The 21677-nt window shown below is 40.6% G+C and overlaps 1 protein-coding gene and 2 non-coding genes across 4 annotated transcripts; all 3 read left to right on the top strand.

The window, feature by feature from the left end:
• Positions 1–2662: 2662 nt before the first annotated feature.
• On the top strand, positions 2663–21613 carry LOC103701139 (FHA domain-containing protein At4g14490-like). Of its 2 annotated transcripts, none has more exons than XM_039124374.1 (2): positions 2663–2738; positions 15633–21613. In XM_039124374.1, exon 2 carries the CDS (start codon positions 18917–18919, stop codon positions 19916–19918), a length of 1002 nt encoding a protein of 333 aa, XP_038980302.1. In that variant the 5' UTR covers positions 2663–2738; positions 15633–18916; the 3' UTR covers positions 19919–21613. The 2 variants fall into 2 exon arrangements, 1 of the variants encoding a protein (XP_038980302.1); XR_005510951.1 differs by lacking the exon at positions 15633–21613 and adding an exon at positions 3574–4848 and having other exon boundaries at positions 2684–2738.
• Positions 3078–3153, top strand: LOC113462342. Its single transcript, XR_003384531.1, has one exon. It is a non-coding gene; the product is annotated as a small nucleolar RNA R66 (small nucleolar RNA).
• Positions 3215–3303, top strand: LOC113462344. Its single transcript, XR_003384533.1, has one exon. It is a non-coding gene; the product is annotated as a small nucleolar RNA snoR118 (small nucleolar RNA).
• Positions 21614–21677: the final 64 nt, after the last annotated feature.

The following is a 21677-nucleotide window of genomic DNA, read 5'->3' as shown; positions in this document are numbered from 1 at the left end:
ACGTGCGTGCTCCCCCGAAGCGGACAATATCTTGCTCTCCGCTGAGCTGCTCTAGCACTCTCTATAGACAACGCGCTCTAGTCGAGCTCAGGGCGCCCCTATATTCCCCGATGCAACCCGACCGAGCTTAGGGTGCCCTATCCAATAACACGTCCCAACCTCCGAGCTCGGGGCGCTCTATTGAGCACATCTTGGAATCAGGAATGCCGAGCTAGCCTTAGCACCTGTTAAGTCGACCTCGCGAGTATATGATGCGACCTTTCAACGAGCTCGGCCTCACCCACAGCCGCATCTACGAGCGTGCTCACGCCCACCTACGTGGCCGTACATTGCAACACCTCTGTGCCATGCTTTACTTGCTGGCGAATAACAGTCAAGGACAACGCTATCCTACTCCTGCCGTCCCCTGCTACGACTGTCAATGCCTTACCGTTCACAAGAACGGACTCCACTGCGCGCCACAAGCAAGCCCTAGCTACGCACCGTCTGGCTTAAAGCCATTTTCTCTTATGATGAGAACGGGCCATACCTCCACCACTTGGACACCTCTACAAAGACTATAAATAGCCCCGTATAAGGTAGCGTAAAGGGGGACTTTTGGAAATACATCCTAAATCCACTCTCTAATTTGATCGTCGGAGGGCTCTCACCGGAACCATCGGCGAGCCTTTGTGCAGGTATACGATCGCGCAGGAGGGGGCTTGCCTTCTTCCTCGACATTCCGGCGGCTTCCTCGACTTCTCCAGCGTGGTCACCCTCGGGCCAAATTTGAACCACAACATTAGTGTTTCTATCATTAGTCAATACATGTTTGTCAAAAACATACATAATAATAATTTTATGTTGCACAATATTGTTTCTATCGGTGAGAAAAAAAACTTGAAGATCATCAAGATAATCCATTACCTAACTGAAGTGGTATAAAGATGTAAAAGATTATGAGGTACATAGTAGATCGACAAGCGTGTGGTAAAGAGCTTGAAGAGGAGGGATGGTTTATAGACTGTTGAGAGAGGAGAGAATGGCAAAAGGAACAAGTAAATATAGACTTTGGGCTCGTTTGGTTCGCAGGAAAACGAAGGGGGAAAGTGTGGTCAACGGGAAAGTAATGAAATGCCTCTTGTTTGGTTGGAGTTTTCAAAGGAGAGAGATGGGAAAGTTGTATTCCCATGGGAATATGATTCCCACATTTCATGGGAAAGTCTTTCCCATGAGAAACATGGGAAAGTTACTTTCCCATGAGGTGGGAATCACTCCTTTTTTATTTTTTCCCAAAAAAATCCTTCAGCATTAAAGAAGCATTAAAGAGGCATTAAAGACCTAATTTTTATTAAGGGCATAATAGGAATTATACATAACTTTCCTAGGAAAGTGGATGGTCAACCAAACATAAGCACTTTGGAAATTAGTCACTTTCCCATGGTTAACCAAACATGTCAAAAGTACTTTCCTAGGTATCCTCTTCCTAGGAATCTGATTCCCAGGAATCATATTCCTAGGAGGGAAAATACTTCCCGCGAACCAAACGAGCCCTTTAAGTTTAGAAAGAGGCGCGAAAAATGAGGAGTAATAGAATGTGGTGGGTGGATAGGAGGGGTGGAGAGAGAGAGTGAGTGAGATATGATTTTATTCCCATTTTTTTAAATTGATATATATATATATATATATATATATATATATATATATATATATATATATATATATATATATATATATGAAGAGATAGAGAAAACCACTGAATTTTATGGAGATATAGAGAGTGGTATGTGGGGATATTTGTTACTTTTTTTTTAATTTTTAAAATCTGCAAAACTTCAATGGATATAATAAATTTGGTAAAGCTTTTTTAAACCTTTTGAGTTAAAAAAAGTGGAGGGCTAATTACTGGAGGTGGAAAAGAAAATGTGACATATTGGGACAAAGAGAAAGTCACTAATTAGAGGAATGGGAAGAAAGTATGAGTACATAGTTTTCTAATAAAAAATAAAAATATTACGGGCATAACACGAGAAAACTTATAGCAATGAAGGAAATTCTATAAAATAAAAATCTCATGATTGCTAGAATTTGCAGAATTTTCCCTTTTATTTCATAAGAAAAAAAAATGTTGTCCAACCTTTACATGAATCACATTCTTCCAAATGACTTTTCCTCAATTTCTATTTTATCTTAATTTTGATTTTTTTTGTTCATAAATAAAACTACTTAAAAATATTATTTTAATAAAATAACTATTTAAATAAGAGTTTTATTTGCCTTATTTTTGTAGTTGTGAGGGTGTTTGAATTTATTTTATCTATGAATGTTATTTTTTTTGTTAATAAGTTATCTGAACTAAAATCATCAATCAATTATTAAATACATTCGGTTTAAAATTTATATATTATTTTTTAAAAATTATTTATTTTTCTGTTACATTATTGGAGGGCGGCTTTCGGCCCCAATTCGCCACATTAAGCCTTGCACTTTTGCTCCTTGGGGCCGCTATATAAATTCATGTTTGTACAGCCCAACAGGACAATCCACCTCCGGCCGTCCGATCAGCTCGACCCCCACATCCAGTGTTCCACACGGATCTAGAGGTTTCTAGACCCCCCCGGCGTGGCATTCCCGTAATATCCACATCGAAACGAGGTCTTTATTCCTTAACTCGGACGAAGCCCTAATCTCTCGAATGCTCTATAAAAGGAGTGGTGGGTAGGAAGGGAAGCGGGTTCTCCGGCGGACGGCGGGTGGAGGTTTGCTCTTCTCTCATGTCCTATAATTTCTTCTATTTTTCATCGAATGGATATGTTATTTTGCTTAATGTTCTATCAGTCGATATAGAGAAAGCCCTTTTGATGAACCTGTCCCTTTCTTCGATTTCTAGGGATAGGATTTTCGACAGGGCTAAATTAGTATTTCAGGAGGTGTTGAGTCGCTTCACCACTCGATATCACTGTGAGGTGCAGCGAATAATTTCTCCAAAATTTATTTGATTCGATTCGATGGATTCGTAATACTTCTTTTCTTTCCAATAATTCTTTTGTTTTTGTGTTGGATTTGATTCGGTTTTGTGTTTGGATTTTCGACGGGGATCCTATGATGGCATGGAATCTTTGAGACCTGATCTTAAATTTTTGATGAAAATTATAAGCATAGATCGCTGAGGATCCCTCCACAAGAGAATAAATATTTTCGTTTTAAAATACTTTGTTGGTTGTAAAGATTATAATAGGATGATGAAATGCACTGGGCTCTGAGCAGTGAATCTGCAAATACTTTTGATAGAAATGCACTTGCCTAGAAAGCATTGTCTGACATTATTCTCTCTTCCCTTCAAATTTCTTGTTATGCATTTTATCTGATTCAAGTCTCCTGGTTTATTAAAAACTTTCATTTTTGAGTTCAAAATTTGGAAGAAATTCGAGGGCCGGTTCTTTGGGGCAAATGAATTTGTCTGGATTTTGTAATCAAGAAGCGTGCATTTGAAATATGAAGATTTAGACATTTTAAGCCTGTAAGATTTTGTATAATTCTGCCCTAATCAAGAGGGATTATTAAAGAATAGTTGTTTGATTTTACCTGTAACAGATCTTCGTTATGCTTAGTTTCTGGTTTCCGATGGGCGTGAAATAGCCGTAAACTTTGCTCTGATATTCCTGGTCAATGTGAATGCTGGGTGCTAACTGCTGGATTATTAGGTGCAAGTGGCGTAGAGCAGATTTAAGTCCCAGCTCGTGCTAATCGGCCACTTTTAACAGTGTAGACAGGGACACAGTAATAAAAATCTTTCGTATGTCCAACATCATTTATTTAATGGAGCAGGGACAAATAGATATCTTTAATTTGGGTTTTATGATCATTTAAACTCTGCATTACGGAGGCGATGATTAATTTGGGTTTTATGTCCCCGAGCTTTATGGCTGCTGGGACGAATGATTCCGAACTTGACATTGTCTTCCGCCTCTAGGTGGAGGCGGCCATCGCCGCCTCCCTCGACCACCACCTCCTCTGCCGTCGCTGACGCTGCCCCGATCCGGCGAGAAAGATGATTAGTTCTGTCAGATCATGGTCCTCCCTCCATTCCCGCATCTTCCGGTCTCGAGCCCTTGCTCTGACCTCTCTGAAAGCTCTCGGGACGCTCCGAACTTTGAGCGTAATAGATGCCATATATATATCCATACCGCGAACCATATAATATGCAAGGCAGCAGTTTATATTAAAATAACAATAATTTTTAATATTTATTTAAATAAATTTTATAATAGTTTCAAAATGTTATAAATTAATATATATTAATTATTAATATAAATTAAATAAAATATTTTAACTAAAATTTAATATTTTTAAAACATCTACTGTACTGTTTAAGTTTTGAGCAATTATGTTTCTAGATTAAAAAAATAGAGAATATATTAATTACTATAATACATCAAAGTGGGTTATAAGCATGATAAATAATAAATTAAAAAGTAAAATATTTATCGAAAAATAAATAAAATTTTAAATATTATATATGTATATTTGAATATATTATTATTTTAAATAATAGGTGATGGCTATGTAATCGATCTGTTCCCGGCAACATGCTTGCCACCCCTTCTCTATTGTTAGTGACCGAGTAATTAACTTCAATCTTCTTGTAAATATCCGTGGGCTTTCTGGTGTTCTTTTTAGTGTCTTGCAGTACTTTTACCAATAGCAACCGCTCTTACCTGCTGCGGTAATAACTTGTGGATAAATCTGGAAGAGGTGTAGAAAGATTTAGTGTTAGCATGGCATGTAAGGTTATATCAGGTAGGGGAAGTGAGGATACCAAAAGGGACGCCATATGCTCTCAAATGCCCAAAAAAAGAAAAAACAAAAGGTGTGAAGATTAGGCTTTAACTATTTGGGATTGTATGTGGGTTGCACGGTATAATTCTAATTCCATACTGTTGTGGGGAGGGGAGGGGGCCTTTGTAATAACCCCCAATTTTTTTTTTTTTTTTTTATATATAAAAAGGGATAGAATAGTCCTTTAAAATTGATATAAGGGGTAAAATTGGAAGGAATCAAAAGATAATGGCATAGTTGTAGATGCATTGAAGTGGTAAGGGTAAAATTGGAAGGAATCAAAAGATAATGGCATAGTTGTAGATATGTTGAAGTGTTAGGGGCAAAATGGGAATTTAATAATATTAAACAAAGGGTGAATAGTGTTTTGATGTGATTTAATTGGAGGGTTTGAGCTGGTGAAACCGAGAGAAAGAGGGAGGGGGTTCTCAGGCGTGAAACAGAGGAAAGAAAGAAAGAAAAAGAGAAGAAGAAGAAGAAGAAAGAAGAAGAGGAAGGGGATTCAAGGAGGAAAGGGATCCCGGTTGCACTTCCAGCTGAAGGAAAAAACGTAGATCTCCTTCCCCTCTACGCAAGGACCTCGATTTCTAAAAAGAAAAAGGTAAATATCCATCCCTATCTAGTCTTTTGATGACATTAGGCTATACAAAGGGTGGATATAGTCTAGAGGGGTCGGATAAGGGTTGTAGAGGTGGTTAAAAGAAGAAGAATCGGATTTTGACAAATTTTTCCGGCACTACGGAAAAACTGTGTCGAAGTCCCAACTTCGGCAAATTATTTAGGGGGTCAAACGACCTCCGATGATGATGCATGTTATCTCTTTGGAATTCTCTGTGAGTGTAGAATGTTAGGTAAAAATTTCATCAAATTTGGAGTCCTGAAAGTGGATCAAAACCGGGATGAAGTAACCCACTGTCAGTTCGGGTTACTGTTCATCCGGGTGGAAAATAGGGGATTTCATGCTATAATAGGGTATTAAGCCTAGATCAAGCTAAAAGGGACCTTGTACTCATACAAGGGAGTCCCTAATACATATAAATGATGAGTTAATTAATAGAAAAAGAAAAAGAGAAAGAAAAGAAAAGATTTAGGGAACGGGGGAGTTGAATTAATTAAAGTCCCCTATATTATAATTGGCACGTAGATTATAGCCCTTGATACAAAACTAAATGTATTGTAAATGCATGTCACAGTTGGGCAAGAAGCTAGGGAACAAGAGGAAGAAGTTCCCCACTGCCAGCTGTAGATTTTTGGAGGCGTATCAGGGCTGTGCCAGATTGACAGGTGAGTGGGAGTCATGTACTTTGCACCATGAGCATCCTTAATTCATTTTCATGAATGTCGCCAAGTGTGAATTGATTCCACTTGAGTATATTGATTGATATTGTAGTAGATTTCTCTATAATCTTGATTCTCTATGCTTGATTATTCTATACATGCATTTGAGGGAACATTGAGAGGAATTACGAGGGGTTGATGAGTAATCAAATTGATTCCGAATTGTGAAATGATTTCTTTTGTAAATTGATTTCATTTATCTATTTCAAAGACTTGTGAGTGGGAGTTTGTACTTTGCACCATGAGCACATTCCTTATTCATTTTCATAAATGTCGCCAAGTGTGAATTGATTCCACTTGAGCATATTGATTGATATTGTAGTAGATTCCTCTATATTTTGATTCTCCATGCTTGATTATTCTGTACATGCATTTGAGGGAGCATTGAGAGGAATTACGAGGGGTTGATGAGTAATTAAATTGATTCTGAATTGTGAAATGACTTCTTTTGTAAATTGATTTCATTTCCTCTATTTCAAAGATTTGTAGAGCCTTTTTAGTGGTATATTGAGTTGTATTGCACTTCCTTGACCCTCACTCCTAACCCTGATGTTAGTTTATGATTGGGTCATGATCGAGTGAGTGGTAATCTTGATTATACTCCTTTTTAGTAGAGTATTGGGAGGGTGCATTATGGCATTTATGCATGGCTTGGCAGTATCTGCAGGACACCTATAGTCGATGGGGGTTGAACATCGGCCTTTGTGCACATAGTAGCCTTCTGGGTGGGCGGAGCCCAGTCCCTTCCTAGGGGGGGACACGGCCCTAGGCGTAGGATCGGCCGGTCCTACGACTTATATTCTGCTTGCCGCCGGGCATAGTAAGACCCCGCGAGGTGCAGTATGGCTTTCCGCGGATGTAGAATTCCCGCGAGGTGCCGTTTAGTATGTAGATGTGAGATGGATTTCTGTTCTGGATACTGGCCAGCATTTATATGATCAGTGTGGTGTCTTATCCTGCATATGCATGTGACAGTAGGGAGTTGTTGCTGGTTCGCCTGGGGCGTAAAACCCACCTCCCGACAGCTGTCTAGCATTTATGTTATCGGTATGGTGTCTTATCCTGCATATGCATGTGACAGTAGGGAGTTGTTGCTGGTTCGCCTGGGGCGTAAAACCCACCTCCTGATAGCTGTCTAGCATTTATGTTATCGGTATGGTGTCTTATCCTGCATATGCATGTGACAGTAGGGAGTTGTTGCTGGTTCGCCTGGGGCGTAAAACCCACCTCCCGACAGCTGTCTAGCATTTATGTTATCGGTATGGTGTCTTATCCTGCATATGCATGTGACAGTAAGGAGTTGTTGCTGGTTCGCCTGGGGCGTAAAACCCACCTCCCGACAGCTGTCTAGTGATGATTTCAGCATATTGACACCTGATTTGTATGTTCCAGCATTATGATCTGTTGAGCATATTCATGAGTAGCATATATGTTTGCTTGATTATTCCATATATGCTTCAGATGAGTTGATATTGATTGTGGTAATATTGATGATTTATTCCATATTCTCTATGTTGAGTTCATGTTCATGTTGTTATTGATCTTGAGATTTCATCTCGAGCCATGATTATATTCTGTCTCATGTGCATAGTACTCTCTACTCCACTCACTGAGTATTTATATACTCACTCCCCAGTTTGGTGTTTTTGATTGCAGGGCAGGTATTGTATAGAGAAGAGCAGGATTAGTGGTTGCCTGCTAGCTGTGCCGCTCCATAGTATAGTATAGTATAATGTAAATAGAGGTTTATACCTTTTGGTGTATTATAAACCTTCTATTGTATATAGTGCATAGTTACAGTCATAGATCCTGTTGTGGATATGGGTTTGACCATGGATGGAATGGAAACCAGATTTTTATACAGATGAGTTATATGCCTGAGATAATGTATTGATATATATTGTCCAGGTTCATTATGTGACGGATTATGTGATTGCTGCTCTGACAGGTAGTGTGTTGTATGTATTGAGATAATCCTGACAGGTCACTATAGGAAAAGTGATCATTTTGTGCATGTATCATGCCAAATTTTTCAAGATCTATTGATGATTGATAGGTAGTAGGGTTCTACGCGGTGGCTGGTGGCCTTATGCCTACCCGCACCCTAGGACCGTCGCGGCGGCCCGCCGGGAACGGGGCGGGGGTCGTGACAAAGCTTGGTATCAGAGCAAAGGTTAAACAAGAGTCCTGTCAGAGCAATAGGATGAGTCAGGATTAAGTATAGGATTATACTATGGAGCATAGGATTTTTCTGTATGTTATTTTATGAGTCATTTACAACTCAGTAAAATATATCATGACTCAGTGTGTAACGACCATCCTCTCTTTTTGACTTTTTTAGAGAGATATAAAGAATACCTCCAAGGAGAGGACCTGCTCGTCCTGGAAAGAGGATGGAGCCAGATATAGCATTGGATGCGGGTTCCGCACATGTCGAGCCCCAAAGAGAAAAACCTCCTCCTGCTGATAGACGGAGGGTTGATGATCAAGGAGATGTAGGAAGTAGAGATGCATTGATGGAACAGTTACTGGCGGAGAATCAGGCTCTGAGGGAGCAGATTGCTCGGGGGAAATCTCCTGCCCCGTCAGTAGTATCCATCCCACCTCCTGTACCTGTGCCAAGAAGTTTGGCCAGGCGGGCTCTAGATGATGAGGGGATTACTGTACAGGAATTTCTTAGGCTCAGAACCCCGGAGTTTAAGGGGGAAGAAGGTGAAGATCCTCAGAGATTTCTGGAGGAGACTGAAAAGATGATACGGAGACTGCCCTGTTCTGATGCAAGAGCTATAGAACTTGTAGGGCTTACAATGAAGGAAGATGCTTGGGACTGGTACCAGAGACAAGTGGAGGACAAATTGTACAGTAGGAATCCTCCAACCTGGGAAGAGTTCAGGCAAGCAGTGATGGATGAGTTTTTGTCTCCGGTTGAGAGGCAGAATCGGGCTCTTCAGTTTGAGAGGCTGAAGCAGATGCCCGGAATGAGCGTATCTGAGTACGCTCGTGAGTTCACTAGATTGGGGAAGTATGCTCCTTACATCATCCCCACTGAAGCTGCCAGGATAGAAAGATTCAGGCGGGGTCTGATTTCCCCGCTTTATAATGCAGTACTGGCAGTAGAGGTCCCCACCTTATCTAGGCTGATTGATAAAGCAAAACAGTGGGAGACCAGAAACAAAGAGGAAAGAGCTGAAAGAGAACAGAGGAAAATGAGTATGGGGAAAGGGCAAAGCAGTAGAGGTAGATCTGAGGAAGTAGATCTCTCGGAGGGCCCGACGGAGCAGTCTGTACGCTCAGCTCCACCTGCCCCACGTAAGAGGAAATGGAGGGAAAGAGGTCAATCACAAGATACTTTTCTACCATCAGTACCTCGTCCTCCAGTCACTATGGCCAGAACTGAATCTAGGTTCCAATCATGGCCAGTATGTGGCATATGTGGGAAGCAGCACCCTGGCAGATGTAGAATGGGTCAGGGAGTGTGCTACAGATGTGGACAGCCGGGTCATTTTGTCAGAGAATGCCCGCAGGGTGCCACCCAGCAGTTTGTGCCTTTGGCATCCTATCCTTCTGTGCAGATGGACAGGCCTAGTAGTAGGGAGCCTGTAGGCAGAGGTAGAGGTCAAGCACAAACATCACAGCAGAGTGCTGGACCATCTCAACTGTCAGCTCCAGTAGGCAGAGGGCAAGGAAGGGTGTTCACGGTAAATCCACAGGAGGCACAGACATCGAATGCAGCTATGACAGGTAATTTACTCTTTTAAATTCGAGGACGAATTTTATATAAGGGGGGGAGGATGTAATAACCCCCAATTTTTTTTTTTTTTTTTTATATATAAAAAGGGATAGAATAGTCCTTTAAAATTGATATAAGGGGTAAAATTGGAAGGAATCAAAAGATAATGGCATAGTTGTAGATGCATTGAAGTGGTAAGGGTAAAATTGGAAGGAATCAAAAGATAATGGCATAGTTGTAGATATGTTGAAGTGTTAGGGGCAAAATGGGAATTTAATAATATTAAACAAAGGGTGAATAGTGTTTTGATGTGATTTAATTGGAGGGTTTGAGCTGGTGAAACCGAGAGAAAGAGGGAGGGGGTTCTCAGGCGTGAAACAGAGGAAAGAAAGAAAGAAAAAGAGAAGAAGAAGAAGAAGAAAGAAGAAGAGGAAGGGGATTCAAGGAGGAAAGGGATCCCGGTTGCACTTCTAGCTGAAGGAAAAAACGTAGATCTCCTTCCCCTCTACGCAAGGACCTCGATTTCTAAAAAGAAAAAGGTAAATATCCATCCCTATCTAGTCTTTTGATGACATTAGGCTATACAAAGGGTGGATATAGTCTAGAGGGGTCGGATAAGGGTTGTAGAGGTGGTTAAAAGAAGAAGAATCGGATTTTGACAAATTTTTCCGGCACTACGGAAAAACTGTGTCGAAGTCCCAACTTCGGCAAATTATTTAGGGGGTCAAACGACCTCCGATGATGATGCATGTTATCTCTTTGGAATTCTCTGTGAGTGTAGAATGTTAGGTAAAAATTTCATCAAATTTGGAGTCCTGAAAGTGGATCAAAACCGGGATGAAGTAACCCACTGTCAGTTCGGGTTACTGTTCATCCGGGTGGAAAATAGGGGATTTCATGCTATAATAGGGTATTAAGCCTAGATCAAGCTAAAAGGGACCTTGTACTCATACAAGGGAGTCCCTAATACATATAAATGATGAGTTAATTAATAGAAAAAGAAAAAGAGAAAGAAAAGAAAAGATTTAGGGAACGGGGGAGTTGAATTAATTAAAGTCCCCTATATTATAATTGGCACGTAGATTATAGCCCTTGATACAAAACTAAATGTATTGTAAATGCATGTCACAGTTGGGCAAGAAGCTAGGGAACAAGAGGAAGAAGTTCCCCACTGCCAGCTGTAGATTTTTGGAGGCGTATCAGGGCTGTGCCAGATTGACAGGTGAGTGGGAGTCATGTACTTTGCACCATGAGCATCCTTAATTCATTTTCATGAATGTCGCCAAGTGTGAATTGATTCCACTTGAGTATATTGATTGATATTGTAGTAGATTTCTCTATAATCTTGATTCTCTATGCTTGATTATTCTATACATGCATTTGAGGGAACATTGAGAGGAATTACGAGGGGTTGATGAGTAATCAAATTGATTCCGAATTGTGAAATGATTTCTTTTGTAAATTGATTTCATTTATCTATTTCAAAGACTTGTGAGTGGGAGTTTGTACTTTGCACCATGAGCACATTCCTTATTCATTTTCATAAATGTCGCCAAGTGTGAATTGATTCCACTTGAGCATATTGATTGATATTGTAGTAGATTCCTCTATATTTTGATTCTCCATGCTTGATTATTCTGTACATGCATTTGAGGGAGCATTGAGAGGAATTACGAGGGGTTGATGAGTAATTAAATTGATTCTGAATTGTGAAATGACTTCTTTTGTAAATTGATTTCATTTCCTCTATTTCAAAGATTTGTAGAGCCTTTTTAGTGGTATATTGAGTTGTATTGCACTTCCTTGACCCTCACTCCTAACCCTGATGTTAGTTTATGATTGGGTCATGATCGAGTGAGTGGTAATCTTGATTATACTCCTTTTTAGTAGAGTATTGGGAGGGTGCATTATGGCATTTATGCATGGCTTGGCAGTATCTGCAGGACACCTATAGTCGATGGGGGTTGAACATCGGCCTTTGTGCACATAGTAGCCTTCTGGGTGGGCGGAGCCCAGTCCCTTCCTAGGGGGGGACACGGCCCTAGGCGTAGGATCGGCCGGTCCTACGACTTATATTCTGCTTGCCGCCGGGCATAGTAAGACCCCGCGAGGTGCAGTATGGCTTTCCGCGGATGTAGAATTCCCGCGAGGTGCCGTTTAGTATGTAGATGTGAGATGGATTTCTGTTCTGGATACTGGCCAGCATTTATATGATCAGTGTGGTGTCTTATCCTGCATATGCATGTGACAGTAGGGAGTTGTTGCTGGTTCGCCTGGGGCGTAAAACCCACCTCCCGACAGCTGTCTAGCATTTATGTTATCGGTATGGTGTCTTATCCTGCATATGCATGTGACAGTAGGGAGTTGTTGCTGGTTCGCCTGGGGCGTAAAACCCACCTCCTGATAGCTGTCTAGCATTTATGTTATCGGTATGGTGTCTTATCCTGCATATGCATGTGACAGTAGGGAGTTGTTGCTGGTTCGCCTGGGGCGTAAAACCCACCTCCCGACAGCTGTCTAGCATTTATGTTATCGGTATGGTGTCTTATCCTGCATATGCATGTGACAGTAAGGAGTTGTTGCTGGTTCGCCTGGGGCGTAAAACCCACCTCCCGACAGCTGTCTAGTGATGATTTCAGCATATTGACACCTGATTTGTATGTTCCAGCATTATGATCTGTTGAGCATATTCATGAGTAGCATATATGTTTGCTTGATTATTCCATATATGCTTCAGATGAGTTGATATTGATTGTGGTAATATTGATGATTTATTCCATATTCTCTATGTTGAGTTCATGTTCATGTTGTTATTGATCTTGAGATTTCATCTCGAGCCATGATTATATTCTGTCTCATGTGCATAGTACTCTCTACTCCACTCACTGAGTATTTATATACTCACTCCCCAGTTTGGTGTTTTTGATTGCAGGGCAGGTATTGTATAGAGAAGAGCAGGATTAGTGGTTGCCTGCTAGCTGTGCCGCTCCATAGTATAGTATAGTATAATGTAAATAGAGGTTTATACCTTTTGGTGTATTATAAACCTTCTATTGTATATAGTGCATAGTTACAGTCATAGATCCTGTTGTGGATATGGGTTTGACCATGGATGGAATGGAAACCAGATTTTTATACAGATGAGTTATATGCCTGAGATAATGTATTGATATATATTGTCCAGGTTCATTATGTGACGGATTATGTGATTGCTGCTCTGACAGGTAGTGTGTTGTATGTATTGAGATAATCCTGACAGGTCACTATAGGAAAAGTGATCATTTTGTGCATGTATCATGCCAAATTTTTCAAGATCTATTGATGATTGATAGGTAGTAGGGTTCTACGCGGTGGCTGGTGGCCTTATGCCTACCCGCACCCTAGGACCGTCGCGGCGGCCCGCCGGGAACGGGGCGGGGGTCGTGACAGCCTTGAATTTAGTCCCACATCGGCTAGTAGCGGAAAGGTTCCATGCCTTAAATGGGGGGTGGAAATCCTTTCCTCTCGAGGCGCCCTTTCCGAAGGGACAAAGCCGTGAGGGGTGGAAAGGGTGGTTCCACCCGGGGCGCCACAAAGTGGACCCCCGGGAGCGGTCGACGATCTCCGATCCCCGAAGCGGACAATACTTTCTGGAGCAGAGCTCTGCCACTGAGCTACGGGCGCATCCTACTCAGTTGGTATTCTCCTCTAGGAGGCGCCTTTTGAAGGGCAAACCCGTGAGGGCACCAGTCTCCCCCCGTCAGCGCTGGACGCGCGGGCCGGAGCGCCCAAAGCGGACAATACCTCGGGAGGAACGTGGTCCTCTTTCTCTGCTAGCTTAATGTGGGCTATGCTGTTGCGCGAGGCTCCGGCCAAAGCGCCGTCCCCGCAACAGATGGCGCGCCAGGTAGGGGCGCCTCCTCCCTCCATTGACTACCCTTCAGGACTGTGGGGGCCCCCGGCGTTAAAAACCGGCAAGGAACCTTCCCGCTGGGGGGGCTATGTTGTGGGGAGGGGAGGGGGCCTTGAATTTAGTCCCACATCGGCTAGTAGCGGAAAGGTTCCATGCCTTAAATGGGGGGTGGAAATCCTTTCCTCTCGAGGCGCCCTTTCCGAAGGGACAAAGCCGTGAGGGGTGGAAAGGGTGGTTCCACCCGGGGCGCCACAAAGTGGACCCCCGGGAGCGGTCGACGATCCCCGATCCCCGAAGCGGACAATACTTTCTGGAGCAGAACTCTGCCACTGAGCTACGGGCGCACCCTACTCAGTTGGTATTCTCCTCTAGGAGGCGCCTTTTGAAGGGCAAACCCGTGAGGGCACCAGTCTCCCCCCGTCAGCACTGGACGCGCGGGCCGGAGCGCCCAAAGCGGACAATACCTCGGGAGGAACGTGGTCCTCTTTCTCTGCTAGCTTAATGTGGGCTATGCTGTTGCGCGAGGCTCCGGCCAAAGCGCCGTCCCCGCAACACATACTATTGAGAAAGTTGTTTCTTTCAACAACTTTTTTTGAAAAAAATTAAAGGATCATCCTTCCAAGTTTGGGCCAATTTATATTTAGACCATTAAAAGTCAAATTAGCTATTGAAAGATTTAAAAGTGTCTCTTCCATCTATCTCCATTTATCATGGAGGATAATGATTAATTTTTTTTAAAGTTTTAAAACAGCCTTTTTCACTAGCTTAACAAGAGATTTTTATTTTGGCAAAAATTGAAGGAAAGGGAAGGAAGAGTGATTCTTTATGCTTGTGCAAGTAGATGAATGATAAAGAATGTAAATTTATGCATGTAGATGGATGATAAAGATTGAAACATTTTGAAATTCATGTAGGGTGATAAATGATAGAGGATGGGATGTTTTTGAGATATGTTTAGGTGGATGAATGATATAGGATGAAGTGCTTTGAGATTTGTGTATGTGGATGGTTAATAGATGATGAAATTTTTTAAGATTTTGAATAATAGAGGATAGATTGTTTTAAAATCTATGCAAGCGATAAATTATAGAAAATAGAATATTTTGAGATTTATGTCGGTGAATGGATGATAATGGATAGAGTGTTTGGATATCTGTGCACCAATGGATCAAAGACAGTGCTTGTGTGGACGAATGGATTATAGATGGAATGTATTGAGATTTGTGCATGATGGAATGAAGCTCTTTTGAGATCTGTGCGTGGAGATGGATGATTGAGTTCAGAGTATTTTAAGATTTGTGTTGGCAAATGAATGATAAAGGATGGAGTATTATGCATATGGATGAATGATAGTGAATTAAGCATTTTTAGAGTGTGTAGATAGATGAATAACAAAAAGCAACCTCCTTGGATTAAGTATATTTTTAATTTTTTTTATGGTTTCATTAATGGTAGTAAGATCTAGATAAATGGTTTAGATATAGTGCAAGCAATTTGACTTTTTAGTTGTTAATCGATATTTTATAAATTTATAAGGTTCATGTGTAAATGCCTAAACTTGAAGAAACATGCTTATAAATTTTTGGTTACTTTTTTTATCCCTATCCATTGCATAAGCGCATCTCAAAGTGAGGAGGAGGTTCAAGTCATTATGAAATTCAATACATGCTCCTATCTTTACTATTAGCTAAACGCTTGAAGTTTTCTTTTTTTTTTTTTTTTTCCAGATCCGGCCCACAATTTTATTTTACAGCAATTATTATTGACGTTTATTTTTTCAGGGGGGCCGGGGGACTTTTTCATCTCTAATTTTCTTTTCTTTTCTATTAACTCCTTTGCTCCTCCTGTGGCTAGCCCATACTCAAGAACAAAGATAGCGTAACCCATACTCCGGCCGGGACAAGTCGGGATCCGGGCGGAATTGGCGAGAGGGGAGGTGGAACTCGTACAGGAGGATGAAGGTAGTGTTCCTGTGGGAGTAATGGTGAAGTGATCGGTGGGTGAGCTTGAGAGCGGTGAGGCGTGTGCGGGCCTAAGCAGGCAGTGGGGAGGGTTGTTATGGTTCCTGCGATGGTGTTGGGGACGACTAGGTACGCTTAAGGATCCAAAAACATGACAATTCAACTTAAGGATCCAAATTAAGTTTTTGATAACGATGTTTGTTCAAAGTCGGATTCTATATATAGGATCCGATTTCTTATCGATGGAATTTGGATGTAGCTATGTTTCATTAAAAAACTTGACAACCTGACCCGGCTATATGACTTGTGTTAATTAATTTTTTTAATTTAGATTTACATCTAAATTCTCCTAAACTCTTGCCTACTTTTACTTCATTTCCAAAATCTGAGTCGATACTTAGATTTTGATATTATTTAGATTAAATAGATTATAATATAAATTCAATTCTATCTCAATAGTACTTTGGAATTTTTAAAAATTCAATATTCCACATGCTATATCATGCTCTTTTCCCGTTCTAATATGCTACAAGTTCGCTATATGGAGGACCATTGTGATAAGGGTCGTTTCAGCTTGGGAAATTATTAACTTTTGGTTGGTTAGCCCTCTAAAATCATGTGCCAAATTAAATTTAGGAAAACTCGAATCTGATTAATAATCAAGTTTGGATGCTTTAGATCTTGCTCATTTTAATGTTTCAGAATTTGAATCTGAGCTTGGTTTTTCTTGTCGAGTTTGGATTCAAATATAGCATGAACTCAATCAGAATTTGACTAGTTTACAATCCTAGCGACATCGAGTTATGTTGTGGAAAAGGAGGAAAATAGGATCTTTTTGGTATTGGACTACGGTTATGAGTAATACATTCATTCCTTTTCACCTCTAGTTAATGACGATTTGTGGTTAATTGGAGGCATGGCAAGCTAACAGGAGGGGTCTTCTTTCAAATTTAATTAACATAATTCAAATCTATCCATAAAAAGAGGCAAGATTTTGTATATAATTTTGATAAAATCTTGTCTGTGATATGCAAAAAAAACAAAAAAGAATAGGTCTCTCTCTTCATAATTTATTCCTTACCCTATCAAGTATTTTATTTATGGTATGCTTCTCTTAATAACAACCAGTTTTTTCTATTACATTCCGCGGGAAGACAAGGTCCTAAGGAACTCAGAATAAAGAGATTCAAAGTAGAAGGGAATGACTTTGACAGCAAAGGAAAGAAGATATCCACATTGTTTATACAATTAGGGGTAAAAATGGATTGAATAAAAACCAGTCGAATTTATTTTTATATTTGAATTTATCAAGATATAAATAAAAATTCGAGCATTCGGTTAATATTTGTATTTATATTATATTTGTCAAAGAAAAAGCACCCGATTTATCTCTAAATATTCAATTGTATTTGTAACTCTATTTAGTTTTATATAATATTCATAAACTTTTAAAAGAAATAAATAACCATATTAATACGATATTAACATAGTTTATTATCTACTTAGTAATATTTTTAATTATATAATCATAAAGTTTAATTATCAATTATTACATCCAATTGACATCTGTATTTCTATTTATTAAACAAAAGAAATATAGATAATTAAACTATTGTAATAATTTAGAATTTAATTCAAAAAAACTAGTCGGAAGGTTTTTTTTTGGATTTCTTAGTTTTGTATAAGTACGCAGGATCTTTTCAGCGAATTACCGATGTGTAACTAAACACATACCCACACGGGTTCTCACATAATCACATTCTTCCTTCGTTTAAGTCGTGACATTTTCGTCAGGCTAAGCGTTAAAATCCAGAAATATTAGTCGGAAGGTATTTTTTTGGTTCTTAGTTCTATATAAGTATCTAAAATCTCTTCGGCGAATGTAAATATCTGTGTTGGTGTGTGTTTAGTTCTACATGAGTTATTCGCTGAGGAGATCTTGTGTGGGTGAGGTTTTGGGTTGTTAGTCCTACTATGAAATCAATGGAGGAATCTTAATTGTTTAGACATCTTTGCGGATGGTTAATTTAGATGGTGCTGTTGGTGTAAATAGAGGCTGAGAGTGGTTTTCTAATTAGAGACCAAGAAAGTCAGAGTGCTTTTTATGGTCAAAGCATTTACCTCCTTGTACACTGCTGCAAGGGGAGTCAAGGGCAGCATGAAAAGTATTAGTTGCCGCTAGATGTTTGTTTGATCCTCCCTATATCCTCTTGGAAGGTAACTCCATAGCAATACTTTTTTTTTTTAAATTAATAGTCCGCAGAAGGCCACTTATGAGGAGCGTTCACTGCTGCAAGATATTCTACAAATTAAGAGTCTTTTTGGATTTTTTTATAGAATTGGGTTAAAAGTCCTATAATTTGTGAATTGAGTTAGTACAACTAAGAAGATTCCAAAACTATAGATTAAGCTGAGTTTTTTTTTTTTATAATGAGATTTGGGCCTGCTCATTTCAAAACTATTTCTAGGTATTTTATAACTAGTAGCTGAGCCTAGCTTAGCATGTGGTCTTGTTAGTTGTAGTGGCCATTGGCCAATCAATGAATCCTACAAAATCTCATTCTAATTTGTAGAAAAATCTAAATAGATTCTAAAGGATTCCCTCCCTGCTGCTCATTGTCTGCTCATACCTTTATCCCATCGCATCAGGGCTCACTCATCAAACGATCTTCGCAGTGAAACAGAGGAGATTGGGATCGAGTTGCTGCTGGCAAGGTGTCGTGAGGCTGGAATCTCCCGAGCATGTTCATATGGATGCCCCAAAGAATCTCCAAGTCCCAGGGCCAACACTGAGATTATGGAGATAATTTATAAAACAAAAATGGAAGAGAAAAAAAGAAAGCTAAAACACCCTTTTTTTATTCGTTCAGGTCACTCTCGATCTCTCGTACGACAAGGAAAAACAAATCTTTCAAGGAGGTCAACTCGGTCAATGAGCCAAGAACGCCGTAATAATGCTTATCCCGTGCCGTGTGCGTGCCTGGTGTTCGCCCTAACCCGGCGAGGGATTTGCCGGATTCGTTGACAAAATTTTCACTGTTTCTAATTTCAAAGCTTCAGACTCCCTCCTTACTCATTTCCCTTCGCTTCTTCTCCCTTGTCTCGACCTCCTCCTCCTTCCCTCCCATCCTCTCCGTTCTCGATCTAGGGTTAGGGTTAGTTTCTTCCTTTTCCTCTATGGAGAATCCCACGCTGCGGCTGGTCGTAGATAAGGGCCCGAAGGAGGGCGAGACCCTGGAGTGCAGGCCCGGTGCCCTCGCCCGCATCGGCCGTGTCGTGAAGGGCAACACCTTCGCCATCCGGGACCCCGGTATCTCTCAGAAGCACCTCTCCTTCGAATTCCTCTTCGATACCTCCCGGTGGGCTGTCTATGACCTTGATACCTCTAATGGCACCCTCGTTAACGACGCCAAGATCGCGCCCTCCGCTCCCTTCCTCCTCTCCGACCGTGACTCCATCAAGATTGGCGAGATGACTTCCATATCGGTCAGGATATCCGGGGAAAGCCCCCATATTGAGGCGCCGCCGCCGCCGCCGGAGGAGGAGGAGGAGGACAGGACTTGGGCTCGGCGGCGGGGGCGGAAGAGAGGAGCGCCTCGTGCCAGATCTGTGGCCGAGCCGCCATCAGATGCGGTCGTGGAGGAGGGAAGTGAAGCGCCAGCGAGATATGGTGGGAGGGGGAGAGGGAGATCGAAGAAAGCTGCTGCTTCTGCTATAGTCTCGATGAAAGATGAGATCTTGGATGCGGTGGTGGTGGAGGAGAGTGCTGAAGTATCAAAGAATGCAGGGAGGGGGAGAGGGAGGGGGAGAGGGAGAGGGAGGGGAAGACGGCCTACGACGAGGGCTTCTTCTGCTAGGGTTTCCAAGGAGGAGAAGCCTTTGGTTTCAGTTCCAGTATCTAATGCAGAGGCTGTGGAAGCTGCTGAGAAGGGGGATTTAAGGGTGGAAATTAATAATGCTGGTGATGGGGTGAAATTGGCTGAGAGAGGAGAAGGGGATGTGGGGCAAGAGAAGGGAGAAGATGATATGGATAAGATGACACTAGGGGAGTGGTTTGATCGGATGGAAAAGTTCTTGCCTATGATGATTGATGATATATCAGAGGAAATCATTTCAAGCTTGAGGGAGAAAGCTCGGTGCTTTGATGAATTCATAGCTCAAAGTACGAATGCGAGCTAATTTGATATGGGTATGTTAACGCTCTTAAGCAAAGAACAATTTCTTCCTATATATTGACCATGAAATTTAATTTCTTGCTTCACTTATTTCCTCATGACTTGCTGAGTGATCGAATTCATATGGCTTTTTACGATGGTAGTATTTATGCATTAGATGAGAGGAACGGGAACTTTACTGGTTCTAGTGTTTGGTTTGTTATGATAATGAGAGGAATGATTTGGATGGCATTTCTTTCCTTCTAGCAGGGAAATTTTCTTGTACAAGACAGGTACAGGTTTGGGCAAATGACCAAACAGGTTTAGAAGTTCTAGGAGGAGCCTAGATAGAATGGTAGGTCTTGGGGCAAGTTTCTCAGCATCTAGGGTTTCTTCTTTCCCATATGCGACACCTTATATAAGTTTATCTTTATCAAATATGTAAGCTGTGAAGCAATTATCTTAGAAGAAAAAAACAGTCATTATGCTTTTTATTTTTTAAGAAAAAAGATGCTCACGATGGGAGGGAAGAAGAAAATACTTTATTACAAATTTGCACGCCTCTCTTTGTTGCTTTGCTGAGTTGATCTTTGTGTAGTATTTGGATAAATAGCATATCATAGGCATATGACTTTGTGAATGAGTATGATTCAAGCTTATATCACATATATTATTGTTCTGTGTTGTTTTTGACTTCTAAGTTGCTTTTCTAAACTGAGCAATATTCCTATCACTGCAATCATGTATATGGAGATGGTTTGCATCCATGAAATGCATGAATTTCTAATTCATGAAGCCAATTGCAGCATGCCATCCATCAGCATTATTCAGGAACCATTTACTTTGAACTTGCCAATATATGCATGCACTATCACTTTGTCTTCCTCGATTCTTTCCACGTTCACCATTTTCTTTGATGCATGAATCTTTGCTATCTGGCATTCTGAAAATGTAAGAATCTTAAGGCATGCAATTTTTAATTTGGTGGAAATGGAGTTTGTAGCAGCCAATCTTTTTATTGGTCTTCTTTACAGATAGTAAACCATTAATGGTGATTCTGTGTAAGGTTCTCCACATGCTTATCCAGCTGACTCGGTAACTTCACAATTAAAGGCATTGAATAAGATTTGTTGCATGTGTTTGAGTTGGAACTGTAGGTTAGCTTCCTCTATGAAATTGTTAGCTGTACCTTGTACCTTATTTGCTTCTTCCATAACCAATGATATGTGCACCACCTAGTTTCTGTGTACTGCTTATGAACTCCTTGTTTGTTTTGGTTAAATACTGACCTACTGAATATTGTAAAGGAGCTTAATCAATCGATCTGTGCTTCTTTTGGTCCATCCGCACATCCGAAACTACTTGACAATCTAGTAAATCAAGCTTACCCCTGTACCTGTGATAGCTACTAGGCCAAACACTGAAGCGTGAAATATGATCATCATGAAAGAGAAACTTTTGACATCAGAAATTTAGGGCAATCTGGTCCTGACCCAAGTTTTTAAACTCGTATTGATATCTTTTTCCTTCCAAATAAACAGAATAAAGTAAATAAATTCAGATTTTCTACATCTTAGAAGATAGCACTATAACAGAAACTTGTAAAGAAAAGGGACAAGGAGTTATCATCGCGATATTAACACTGGAAAAGAAAAGGTTCCATTTAGGTCACCAATTGCTTTTAGAAAAACATAGACTGCATTAGTAAGCTGTATGTGATAATGCCAGATATCCATATCGATAAGCAAAGTTCGTATTCAAATGCATATTTCTTTCTCTTTGGT

The sequence above is a fragment of the Phoenix dactylifera genome, chromosome 3 (genome assembly GCF_009389715.1).
Source record: "Phoenix dactylifera cultivar Barhee BC4 chromosome 3, palm_55x_up_171113_PBpolish2nd_filt_p, whole genome shotgun sequence".
In the NCBI taxonomy this organism is placed as follows: domain Eukaryota; kingdom Viridiplantae; phylum Streptophyta; class Magnoliopsida; order Arecales; family Arecaceae; genus Phoenix; species Phoenix dactylifera.
The sequence above is the reverse complement of the archived record's forward strand: the minus strand, read 5'-3'. Positions and strand labels throughout refer to the sequence as shown.